This window comes from Protobothrops mucrosquamatus, unplaced genomic scaffold (genome assembly GCF_001527695.2).
Source record: "Protobothrops mucrosquamatus isolate PMUCROS unplaced genomic scaffold, P.Mucros_1.0 scaffold3, whole genome shotgun sequence".
Lineage (NCBI taxonomy): Eukaryota > Metazoa > Chordata > Lepidosauria > Squamata > Viperidae > Protobothrops > Protobothrops mucrosquamatus.
Window position 1 is genome coordinate 3,729,317 of NW_015386390.1, and position 12,797 is coordinate 3,742,113.

The 12,797-nt window shown below is 40.4% G+C and overlaps 1 protein-coding gene across 1 annotated transcript in view; it reads left to right on the forward strand.

The window, feature by feature from the left end:
* The window catches only part of PTPN13 (protein tyrosine phosphatase non-receptor type 13), a gene marked incomplete at its 3' end in the record, with an annotated part of 103,240 nt that overhangs the window by 83,825 nt on the left and 6,618 nt on the right, over positions 1 to 12,797 (forward strand). The window contains exons 24-32 of the mRNA XM_015832359.2: positions 77 to 170; positions 2,267 to 2,352; positions 3,267 to 3,429; positions 6,123 to 6,337; positions 6,510 to 6,608; positions 8,771 to 9,120; positions 9,630 to 9,804; positions 12,160 to 12,318; positions 12,368 to 12,392. Of these exons, the coding sequence (XP_015687845.1) occupies positions 77 to 170; positions 2,267 to 2,352; positions 3,267 to 3,429; positions 6,123 to 6,337; positions 6,510 to 6,608; positions 8,771 to 9,120; positions 9,630 to 9,804; positions 12,160 to 12,318; positions 12,368 to 12,392 (1,366 nt within the window). The remainder of the gene's footprint in view (positions 1 to 76; positions 171 to 2,266; positions 2,353 to 3,266; positions 3,430 to 6,122; positions 6,338 to 6,509; positions 6,609 to 8,770; positions 9,121 to 9,629; positions 9,805 to 12,159; positions 12,319 to 12,367; positions 12,393 to 12,797) is intronic.

The following is a 12,797-nucleotide window of genomic DNA, read 5'->3' on the forward strand; positions in this document are numbered from 1 at the left end:
GTTATCGGTATTTCAGTTTTCATCTTCTCATAAAAACGTATATTTTGATTCAATACTATTTTTTTTACTTCTGTAGGGTGGCGTGAACACCAATGTGAAGTATGGAGGACTTTATGTAAAGGCAATCATTCCTAAGGGAGCAGCCGAAGCTGATGGTAGGATTCAGAAAGGTGAGCATCAGGGTAACTCAGCTGCTGAAAGTATCAAAATGTGGAATGCTTAGGCTTTCAAGAAAAAGGCCTTACTGGGCAGAGAGTAGATGAATTGGGATCAAGAGGCCAAGTATCTTCATATGTTGTTGTCCCTTCTCCTTGCCCTATCCCTTGATCAGAAACCTTTTCTGAACAAATTAGAATTGGATGATGGAGTTGAACGACGAGCTCTTAATTTCATTATAATTGACAAACTGCACATTATCCGTGTTTAAAAAAGCATGGTGGCTCAGGGTCTTAATGATACTGGAGATAGTCTTTGTTCCAGCGGTTTGAGCCCTAGCATTGCAGGGCAGGGTGAGCTCCCATCACTCGCCTGAGCTTCTGCTCACTAGCAGAAGTAGATAAGTAGGTACCACTTTGGTGGGAAGATGAGCTGGCACTTCCTGAATCCTGCTAGTGTTGGACCTTCCCAGTTACAATGCCCTTTTGGGAAGTGGCTTCAGTGGAAGGAGAGGGCCCCTCATGACACTGTCTTTCTTTCTGGTGTGGAGCTAGCTCACCCTCCTGTGGGGCATTATGGATACCACACAAGTGTGAACCAAACGTAACTAGCAATCTTAGGCAGCCAAGCTACTGTTCTGTATTAGCATTGTAGTCTCCTGGCTAATGTAACATTGCCAGATGACTGACTGACTGACTGACAGACAGACACTGTAGATAGATAGGTAGGTAGGTGGATAGATAGATAGATAGATAGATAGATAGATAGATAGATAGATAGATAGATAGATAGATAGATAGATAGATAGATAGATAGATAGATAGATAGATAGATAGATAGATAGATAGATAGATAGATAGATAGATAGATACATAGATACATACATAGATAGATACATACATAGATACATACATAGCCATCTGTCCGAAATGGTATAGGGTTTCCTGCTTGAGCAGGGGGTTGGACTAGATGACCTTCAAGGTCCCTTCCAACTTAACTATTATTATTATTATTATTATTATTATTATTATTATTATTATTATTATTATTATTATTATTATTATTATTATTATACATAGATACAGCGGATGAATGGATGGATGGATACATACATAGATACAGTGGATGGATGGATGGATGGATGGATGGATGGATGGATGGATGGATGGATGGATATAGCTAGGGAGGCAATGCATATACACTTCTGTGGATTCTGCTAGGCAGACCATCACAGGCTGCCTGTCTCATTTGAGGGTCTTTTAATACAACTATTTAGACGACATAATGGAAGATGTGCTTGTTTATTTATTTTATTTATTTATTAAATTTGTTTGCAGCCCATCTTGTGACAAGGCGACTCTGGGTAGCTTACAACATTAAAATGTAACTATAAATATATGAATAAATATGTAAAATCACATTAAAATTACAATAAAATGCAAGTTATGCTCTTATTCATACTAGATAGACAGAGGGACCACAGCCGAGTGGTAGAGGATCTGATATGCATCCCAAAGGTCCCACATTAGATTTCTAGGTAGTGGTATAAAAAATCTGCCTGAAAGAATCACTCCTACTCAAAAAGGACAGTTCTGATTTAAATAGCATTTCTGTGAAAGGCAACTTCAAATAGATATAGCTCTGTGGCAGATCCCATGGTTTGAACATAGACTGTTCTAGATTAAACCCAAATGCTCCATCTGGAGAGCTACTGCCACTCATTTGGGTTAGATAAATCAGTGGTTCAAGTTAGCTTCAGCAACATTTCTAAAAAAAAAATCTAAGTATTCAGATTTTATATTTTTGGAAAGAGCTGGAATTATCATAATCAGATCTGCTTGTGGGTATGGCTACCAAATCTGGCCTGCAGATATCTGGTTGAACACTAGATGACAGCAAAGCAGTGAAGTTTTCTGTTTTCTGCCTTTCTTTGCTGCTATCTAGAGGTGATTTGGATTTTTGCAGTCCAGCTTTAGTTATGAGAGTTGAGAAGTACTCTTGATCTATAAATGTCTTGCTCAAATTAATGGCTATTGAATCAAATAAACAATTGTGTCAGACCTATGTTTGCTTCTCTTTATTGTTACAAATATCTCTTGTTGGCTCTTAGGTGACCGAGTGCTTTCTGTTAATGGGATCACACTGGAAGGAGCAACACATAAACAAGCTGTGGAAATCATGAGAAACACTGGCCAGGTAGGAAACAACAGCTGTCTTGATTTTGGTTACTTTACATTATTATAATCCCAGGAAGGAATAAGAAACCATATTGAAACTTATCTTCAGTCATATTAGCAGTGCTTACTCTATTTGTTCCCCTTGAACACGCAACTCTATTTTAAAAAAAATCTATGTATGAGCACAAAAGCCTTTCTGATAATTCAGAGATTCCAACCGATTTACCAGTTTGATTCAAAGAGTGATTCAATTGAATCAGCCCTCAGACTGAAGCCTTGTACAATCTTGGTGTTTTTAGCTGGTCATCTCTAGAACTGTGTATAGGTAATCCTTGATTTATGACCACAATTGGGACCAGAATTTTCATTGCTAAGCAAGTTGGTTGTTAAGTGAGTTGCGCTCGATTTTACAACCATTTTGCCACAGTTGATAAGCAAATTACTGCAGTTGTTAAGGGAATCATATGGTCATTAAGCAAATCTAACTTTCACCATCGACTTTGCTTGTTGGAAGCTATCTGGGAAGGTTGACAGCAATGATCACATGATTCTCTGAACACTGCAACTATCGTAAATACACGCCTGTTGCCAACCACCCAAATTTTGATCATGTGGCCATGGTCTTTGGTGTGAGGACCAGTCATAAGTCACTTGTTTTCAGTGCTGTTGTAACTTCCAACAGTCACTAAGCAAGTGATTGTAATTTGAGGATTATCTGTAATGAAAGATAAACAAATTAGGTAAAACTCTTAAACTCTTTTTACTTCTTAGTGCAATGGGACCTTTTCTTGTTGTGTGGAATTATGGAACAAACAAAGGAAATCTCAAATGTCCTCACTCTTTATCCATCTTAAATTAATTCTGTAGGTTGGTCATCATAGCTAAGAGCTGTTTGATTATTAAAGCCCCACCTAATTGTGGTTCCCTCTGCAGGAGGTCCATCTAGTACTAGAAAAGGGGCAGCTTCCAGCAGCCAGAGTCCAAGCTCCCACAACATCACAGTGCACACCTACAAACAAACCCAGTCATAGTGTCCTCCTGGAGAAGCCTGTGAAGAAGACTTCATGTACCAGAGAATACAACTTTGTCACTGATGGTGAGATTCTTTCTAAATACAACTGAGACTTTAAAGGAAAGATGAAACATAAGGTTTAATTGGACTCATACAGTCTAATAAGTCTTCTTCTTCTTCTTCTTGTGCCTTATCCGTTATCGGACGTTGGCGATCATGTTGGCGATCCTGTTTTTATCAGCAGCTGCACGAAAAAGTGCTGCTGAGTTTTGTCCAAACCAGTCCCTTAGATTTTGAAGCCACGATGTTCTTCTTCTGCCTGGACCTCGTTTGCCTTCAATCTTTCCCTGGAGGATTAAATGGAGTATGCCGTATTTTTCTGGGTGTCGCATCACGTCTGAAATATTCTAATTTTCATTTTTTAATTGTTTTGATGATTTCCCTTGGCTTTCCCAGGCGGCTTATCACCTCCTCATTTCTGATCTTGTCAACCCAGCTTATACTGTACGTAACAGCCGCCTGTAAATCCACATTTCAAATGCTTCTAGTCTCTTCAGGTAGCCTTCTGTCAGAGACCAACTCTCTACTCCATAGAGCAGAATAGAAAAAAATATAACAATAAGTCATAATGTGGTTTTTTTCATTCTGGCTTAGCCTGATATACAAACTCTATTTGCAGTTATATTGAATAAAACTTACAAAAAAAAAAACCGGAACTGAAGACTAGGTATGCACCAGATCTTTAGTTTTAGATTATCAGACTTTTTTTTTTCTTTTAACAGCCCTGTAATCCCTTGCATCAGGGTAGAGTCAGAGTGACTGAATGGAATTGAGCCTTTACTGACCGGATGCCCTTCCTAATGTCTATGCAGTGTCCACAGCAGACAATAACTCATTGCACCCAAAGAGAAAAATGTCTACTGCTGCCTAGGATCGAACTCATAGCCTCCTGATTGTGAGGCGAGAGTTTCACCTCTAGGCCACCACGCCTCTTCTTTAGACTTTCAGACAATAAGAGCACAATACTAAAATCTGTACAGGAGACACAGAACTGTCTTTGTTCTATTTGTCTACATTTTAGAAAAACAGTTCTTTGGTTTGCATATCAATTTTTCTTCCCCTTTTATTTCCCTATTAAATGTGTATTTTTGTTTTTGCTTTTCATTCTTTGACCACAAAAAGAATGCTCTGCCTTTGAAATATAATCATGAATATACTGTGTCATTTTGACACTCTACATCAGTCTTCCTGAACCTACTACCATATCTGTATACAGAGACTTAGATTTTCTAGCCAGCAAGAGTAACATTTCTGATTCTACCATCAACTGATCTGTTAAGTAATTTTTCGGAGCATTCAACCCAAATCTGCATTCCTGTAATTTGAGATTGTGATTTTTATATCCAGGATTCTTAGATGATAGAAAACAGTCATGACCTCTGTCAGCATGACACCAGTCTACTAAGGCTTTAAAGCAGAGGTGTCCAACCTTGGCAACTTTAAGACTGGCTGGGAAATTCTGGGAGCGGAAGTCCACAGGTCTTAAAGTTGCCAAGGTTGGACACCCCTGTTTTAAAGTAAGGCTACTGGCATGCAATAAAAGTTAACAGTATTCCTCATTTAAGATACCCATGCAAATAAGCAGATTTTAACATCCTGCTGACAACGTGCTGGTTCCTTCTCTGGTTCATTCTGGACTTGTGGATTTCAATCTGTATTAGAAGGACAGGTAGTTTCAGGGGCAAGGAAGACCTCTGCCCACCTTCAGCAGGTGCATCAGCTACTATCCTCTCAGCAACAATATGCTAGTCTTACCAATCCATGCCCTAAAAGTCTCTCATCTGGATCCTTCTGGGTAAGGATCAGTACCCTTGAAGAGGGACTTGAAGCTGCGAGTGCTGCAAAACGTAGCTGCCTGTTTTGTTAAATGGGACAGCTAAATGAAACTACACTCATCCTGGAAACATGTCAATTGCCTGTGTCCCACTGTGTTTCTTTTAAGGTATTGATATTGGTTTATATAGTCCTATATGACTTAACAACGAAGTGCTTAAAAGATCTCCTAGCTTTCAATCTGGAAATCAGTTCGGGAAGTTCTGATGTTCTCACAACTGCACAACTGTGTAGTTGCAGCCAAGAGTTGGACCTTTGCTATGGCAGTGCCCAATTATGAAATTCTGTCCCAAGGAAAGTTTAACTGTGGCACTCTCAGTGTCTTGGTTTTTTTTAACAGTGACTAAACATACGCCTGCACATAGAGTCATTTGTAAATTATTGCAGAACCAGATTATTACTTGATTGTCTATTGTATTGCCAGCCTGCCTTCTTCAAATTGAACTTGGTTAAATAAATAAATAGATGTTTGCATTTGTTATTTTAAACATTATTGCTTGTATTGGAATGATGTTACTTAAGCCTGCTGCACTGGGAGAAAGAGATAAACAATGCTTCAAACAGCAATAGATTAAATCATAATCTATTTTTCACTGCACATCTACTTATAAACTATTTCTTAGCTCCTGAATTTTTTATCTGTTCTGGAATCCTAATATTATTTTCAGCTGGATCTCTTTCTCTGAGTTTTTATGAAAGTTTTAAAATTGTCCTGTTTTCATATTCTTACAACATCCTAGGTCACGTCCCAAACAGCGTTCATTTTTCTGATCGTTACAGATATATCTTAGCTAATCGGATTCAAGAGAAAGGACGAGTGAGTGTGTACAGGTGAACTGTGAGCGTCCTTTGATGTGCAGTAACATGGCTCATTTCCTTTTTAGACAATACATTCGAGGTGAAACTCGTGAAAAACAGTTCTGGGCTAGGCTTCAGTTTCTGCCGTGAAGATAGCGTCTCCCCAGAACAGCCGGGTTCCAGTATAGTCAGGGTGAAAAAACTCTTTCCGGGACAACCAGCTGCAGAGAGTGGGCAGATTGAAGTTGGAGATGTCATCCTGAAAGTCAACGGTTCTTCTCTAAAAGGGTTATCTCAGCAGGTTAGTACTTTCTATCCTGGCTTGGAATCAGTCTTTCATGCATTTGTGGTTCACTCAAAGATCAAGTGTGGCCTTCAGCGCAAAAAGATTGTATACCCCTTCTTTTAAGTGTTACCCTATTCATTGCAGGCTGGTGCCAAATGTAGCTGATGAATAATGTTTTGTCCTTTAGGAAGTCATCTCGGCTCTCAGGGGAACTTCCCCTGAAGTCACCCTTCTCCTCTGCAGGCCACTTCCTGGAATTTTACCAGAGATTGATCCTACGTTATTGGTAAGAATTAAAAAGTATACTAGGCTTTTTGTGAAACCGGTGTCATAAAGGTTTCCAAATCTTTTGCATGCTCACCCAAAAGTATAAAGGTAAAAGTTTCCCCCTGTGTTTGACTCTAGAGCAGTGATGGCGAACCTTTTAGAGACCGAGTGCCCAAACCGCAACCCAAAACCCATTTATTTATCGCAAAGTGCCAGGGCCGCATCAGCATTGTGGTGCCCTTGGGGGGGCAGGGGGGGCCTCTGAGTGCTGTTTATGGCACGTAAAACCCGGGGGCGCAAAAATGGGCCACCATGCTACAAGGCGCAAAAACGGCCGCCGCCACACCGCAAGGTGCACATAGAAGGCGCTGCATCACACAAGAACGGGGCAGGACTAGTGAGTATCACACAGGCACTAGCCCCGCCCCATTTGCAGTGCAAAATACTTCCCCCTCCCTTTTCTTCCAGTCCAACAATGGTTGGTGACCTCTGCTCTACCACCTCTACTCGAGCTTGCTAGTCGGCCGCTTCGCCTCCTTTGTGCTAGGCGGGGCTCCTGCTCTGGGCGGCGGTGGCGGCCTGATGGACCTGCTGCTGGCGGTGGTGCATGTGCCAACAGAGAGGGCTCTGAGTGCCACCTCTGGCACGCGTGCCATAGGTTCGCCACCACTGCTCTAGAGGGCAGTGCTCATCTCTGTTTCTTAGCCGAGGGGGCCAGTGTTGTCCAAAGACACTTCCATAGTCATGTGGCCAGCAATATGCCGAGGTGCACAGAACTTGTTCCCACTGAAGTGATACCTATTTATCTACTCGCATTTGCATGCTTTTAAACTGCTAGGTGGGCAGGAGCTGAGACAAGGAGCTGGAGCTTACCCTGCCATGCGATGCTTGGGTCTCGAACCCGGGGTGTCAGCTTTCCAGCTGACAAACTTAGGTCTTTAATCACTGAGCCATCATGCCCATTCCCACAAGTATGTTTTGGCTAATATGATATCAGAGACAAGAGATATGATATCTCCTGCTGTATAGGTGGTTACCATCAATAATGGGTTTAGTCATAAAGTAAACAAGCTATAGCTTAGGGCAGGGGTAGGCAACCTTGGTTCTTTTATGACTCGTAGACTTCAACTCCCAGAATTCCTGAGCCAGCATGGCTCAGCTTGGAAACCTCTCCCTTTCCCCTCAGCATGGCTGGCTCAGGAATTCTGGGAGTTGGAGTCCACGAGTCATAAAAGAGCCAAGGTTGCCCACCCCCGGCTTAGGGCTTCACAAAATTTCATATTTTTGAGAATTGTTATGTGGCTTTTATGTCTACTGTAATTTTTAAAAATCTTGTTTTGCACATTTTTATGTGTACTGTAGTTTTAAAATAACTTTGTATGCATTAAAGGTGATATATATGTTTCAATGTTTGGTGGCATCCCAAGGGCCTGTTTTGGTACCCACTTTTGTGAGACCTTTTGGTATAACTTTTTAACAAGAGATCTCTTAAGTTTTACAAACAGTCCTTGACTGAATAACTATAATTGAATCTGGAATTACAGTTGTAAGTCATGCCAGTCATTTACATCAAGGGACTCCAACTCCCAGTCTGTGGACTGGCATGCCAGAAACTGGGCTGCGAAAACAAGTGAAGCCCCATCCATGGGATGCAGGCCGCATACGAAACAATAGTCTGTTTTTTTTCTGGTCCGCAGAAAAAACTCTCCAGGGAACCGGTCCCTGATGCCCAAAAGGTTAGGGGTGGGTGCTGATTTTATATTTCTGCATCATACTCAAAGTCATCCTGTGCTTAGTCTGGCTGTACCCACTTACTAGGCACAGGCAATTGTTGCCAGAACAAATCTAGCAATGTGGCTTTCCTGATTTTACAACATTTTCTGCTGTGGTCATTAAGTGAATCTCTACTGTATTGTCTTTAAGTGACTCCACAGTTGTAAGCAAACCCATTGTCCGCAAACACTGGTGTCCAGCAAAAAAAAAATCATAAATTGTGATCATGTGACCGTGGGACGCCATAAATGGACATAAATGTGGGCTGGTTGCCGAGTGCCCAAAATGTGATCACTTGACTGCAGGGGGAATGTGTGAACATCATAACTTTGAATCTGAGTCGTAAGGACCTTTTTTTGGGGGGGGTTGTCCTTTGGTCAAACAATTATTTTCTTCTGCTTATTCTAGACACCCATCCATTCCCCACCACAAATATTCCCCAAAGTGGGCAAAGGAAACCTACCGCCCCCTAATGGAGAACAAGATGATAGTTCTGATGAAAACGAAGCCATTGACCAGAACAAGGTCAGGTCTCCTTCTCGGAGAGACAGCTACAGTGACAGCAGTGGGAGCGGAGGGGACGAAATCATCGCAAATGCAGCCAGCCCAAAGTGGAATTCTGCTTTGTATCAAACCCCAAGCAAGTCAGCAGCTCAAGCACCTAGTCCTTATGAGACATCCAGCAAGCAAAGGGAAGCAATCCACACAGCATTTTGCCCCCCTCTTGAATCATCTAGGAAGCAAGACATGGAGAACAGGCATGTTACATTGGTTGACTTTATAGCATATAGTCTTGCTTGTGTTTTATTTGTTCAGGAGTGTGATTCTGAGCCCTGTTAGACTTACTGAGGTCTTTGTCCATTTATCAAAATAGTGAATTTTGATTGAATTTTTGCATCGGCAGGGATGATTGTTGTTAGCAAAATGTTCCTAGCTATTGTTTAATACACTTTTCTTCCAGCTCATTTCTGATAATGCAAATGCAATGAGCTAAATAAATTTTTTGGGCTAAATAATCAGAGACAGAATGGAAAATTGCTCTCACCACACTCTTGTGGGGAAAATTATGCCCTCTTTCTCCCATATAGAGATAATCAGGGTGGGTTAACTGGGATGAAGTGTCCTGAAAGCCTGATTTCAAAGCTGAAAATGTAATACAATTAATACATTCAATTCATCCCATACCTCTGCAGCTGGCAACTGTATCAGCTCCTGTCAGTGACTTTGGAAATAACTCCCCCCCTTTTTTTTTTTTTTTGTCTTGTAGCAACCCTCCATCACCTCTGCTAATGGAGTTGTCACCAATATCAAACCAAAGAACCATCCCACTTAATTTTACAGAAGAAAAATTCAACTCTTCTCTCTCTGACTTCACATCTCCACAAGGCAGACTGGCGCCGCTTTTCAGTCAGCTTGAAAAACATGCAGATGAATATGAACCAGTAATTCCCTACTTTTTTTCCTGATTGTCGATTGTGGGTATGAGTGTGGGTAAATTGCACAATGTGACAAAGTACAAGTTACTTAGCTACTGCTAAGAAGGTGACTAGAGGAGTCTGGGAGTTGAAATTCATACATCTTAAAGTGACCAAGATTGAGAAACGCTGGTTTGGCTAGTAGCCATGAAGTTCCCAGGTGGTTCTCCATCCAGTTGTTCACCATGCCAACCTTGCTTTGTTTCTAAGATCAGTCTGGTTTGACTATGAATGAGATATTCCTAATGAGCTCTCTTTTTGCCAGTATTAATTTGAAACAGGGGAGGAAAGAATTCTATGGCCTTGTAATAAGAACATTATTACAAGGCCATGGACAAGGCCATGGACATTATTACAAGGCCATGGACTTATATGGACAAAAGTCAAAGAGAAACTTGATAGAATGAATAGAAAAGGGAACAGAATGAAAAGTCAGAAGCTGAATTTTTGAAGATGGAAACAGAAAGTTTCATTCACCTTTAATCCTCAAAAACGTCAGTGTAGATCTTTTTGATTTGAAGAAAATCTGTTTTTTCAAGCAGAAAATTGAACCTTGATGTCTCCAACCACACCGATGAATTGGTCCCCGGGAAAGTACCCCAACCTCCTGATTTACATACTTACAAATAAGTATGCTTTGCGCTGGTTTTCCCTTCCCTGCAGAAAGTTGCTGATGGTGTATGAAGATGGGAGGCTCTAAATGTGTACAAAAACACAAGGAGAAAAAAGAAAAAGGATAGGATATCAGAAACAAAACAATAATAGTAAATATTAAAAGGTAGAAAAAATGAAAATAAAATGTGTTCTATCAGGGAGACAGAGTTATGTGACGATGCTGGTAAAGTTAAGCTAAAAGTCAGTGTGATTTGAAAAGTGGACTAGGACAGGGGAAGCCCAGCTGAAATTCCCACCTCCTACTTGAAGTTCATTGCATAATATTGAATTATGCAGCAGTCCTTAGTTCAGGCAGAATTATTTGATCCCATTGTTGGGTGGATAAGTTGCACAAAAGAGAAGGTCTGTTCACTGACTTGAGTTTTGAAAAGATGGCAAGGTATAAAATCACTCCTTAAAAATAAACCGCTGTGCTGCATGAAGACTGTCACGAGCAATAATCTACAAATGTTTCTTATTGTGGGATCAAGATATCCATCCAGAAAGATAGTTGCCTACTGCATCTCTGCTATTTATTATTCTGGCTTATCAGTCCTTCTGGTGTAATACCAGGCCTATATAATTCACCTTAAGTCATTGAGGACTGAACATCTTCAACAAGTATCACAAGAATCCTTAAAACGGAATTGTTTTGACAGTACAAATGAAGCATGCCTTCAGTTTTAATTTTAAAAACTTGTTCTTTGTGGATTGAGAGATGCCTGGAGGGCATAACAACACCATAGAGTGATGCTGAAGCAGCAGATTCTGTAGAATGTCTCTCAGAAGTAACTTGAAGGACATGGTAGGTCTTTCAAGTTGGTATTGACGCGGAAGGTCATAATCAACACAGAAGATCCATGACTATCTTCCAGGTTCAGTGTAGGACACCCATCATTGATTTTCCCATGTTTTATTTTTACTTACTGGAGGAAGAGAACCATGGAAATTTCTTTTCTTGCTATTAATATATTACTAAATGGAAGTCTCAAAGATGTTTTTTCAAAAGGCAACTGGACATTGTTTTTCCTTAAAGATGTTTTGCTTCTCATCCAAGAAGCTTCTTCAGTTCTGAAGAAGTAAAGAAGCTTCTTGGATGAGAAGTGAAATGTCTACAAGGAAAAACAAAGTCTAGTTGCCTTTTGAAAAAGCACCTTTGGGACAACCATGACCTGGATGACTGAGAATCTCCATAGATGCTGAATGGAAGGGAGTTTGTGTTTTTTGTATAAGTTAAATTACCTTTACTCTATTGAAAAAAACACAAGGAAAAAAGCTACTATGCAACTAAGAGAAACTTTGGGGAGGGAGATTTAAATCAATGATGTTTTTGACTCTACCTGCATCTACTTTTTCTACTACTCTGGTCAGATTTAGAATCTCCCTGTAGACCTACCCTTTAGATAAACCCCAGAAATATTTTTGGATCTGAACCTCCCATCTTATTTATCTTTTCCATTTTATCTTTTTGAAAAGTCTGGAAGAAAATAACTATGCATAAGCTGTTTTTCCTATACCCATATACAGATTTTATGTAATGCAGATATTGACTAAGCTATATTATCTCCTCTTTTATGTTTTCCTGCTAGTTGCACATTAGATGCTAGCTGCGTACGGTGCCGTTGTGTTTTTGACTCTGGTATATAATAAAAGTCTCTTGCTCTTTAGGAAGTGGAACTCCATGTAGTTCTAACTAAATCTGAGAAAGGTAGCCTTGGCTTCACAGTGACAAAAGGCAGTGATAATATCGGCTGTTACATCCATGATGTAGTACAAGATCCTGCCAAAAGCGATGGGCGGTTGCGACCTGGAGATCGTCTAATCAAAGTGAGGAACATTTTCAAATCTAAAACATAATGTATATAAGCTGTACAAGAGAAAGGAATTTGGAGGGAACAGAGGTGGGATCTGAACTGCTACCAGAGCTCGTTAGGTTATGCAAATATGGATTATGCAAATATCTTGGAGAACACCAGCTCAAAATTGTTGTTTGATAGCCTTTTTCTTAAGTGCATATCTGTTTGAGAACTATTTGAATGGTTCTTTGCAATGGCTTTAATGGTGGTGATTATTATTGTTTATTAAGCTAGTATCCTATCAACCTTCCCCCCCCCTTCCATTCAATCATACCGAATTCTCAGAGACTTCCTGGACAAGTTCCTGCAGTTTTTTTTTTGGCAAAGTTTTTCAGAAGTGGTTTGCCATTGCCTGCTTACTGGGGTTTAGAGAAAGTGTCTGGCCCCAGGTTACCAGGCTGGCTTTGTGCCTCAGGCAGAAGTAAAATTCATGATTTCCCAGTTTCTAGC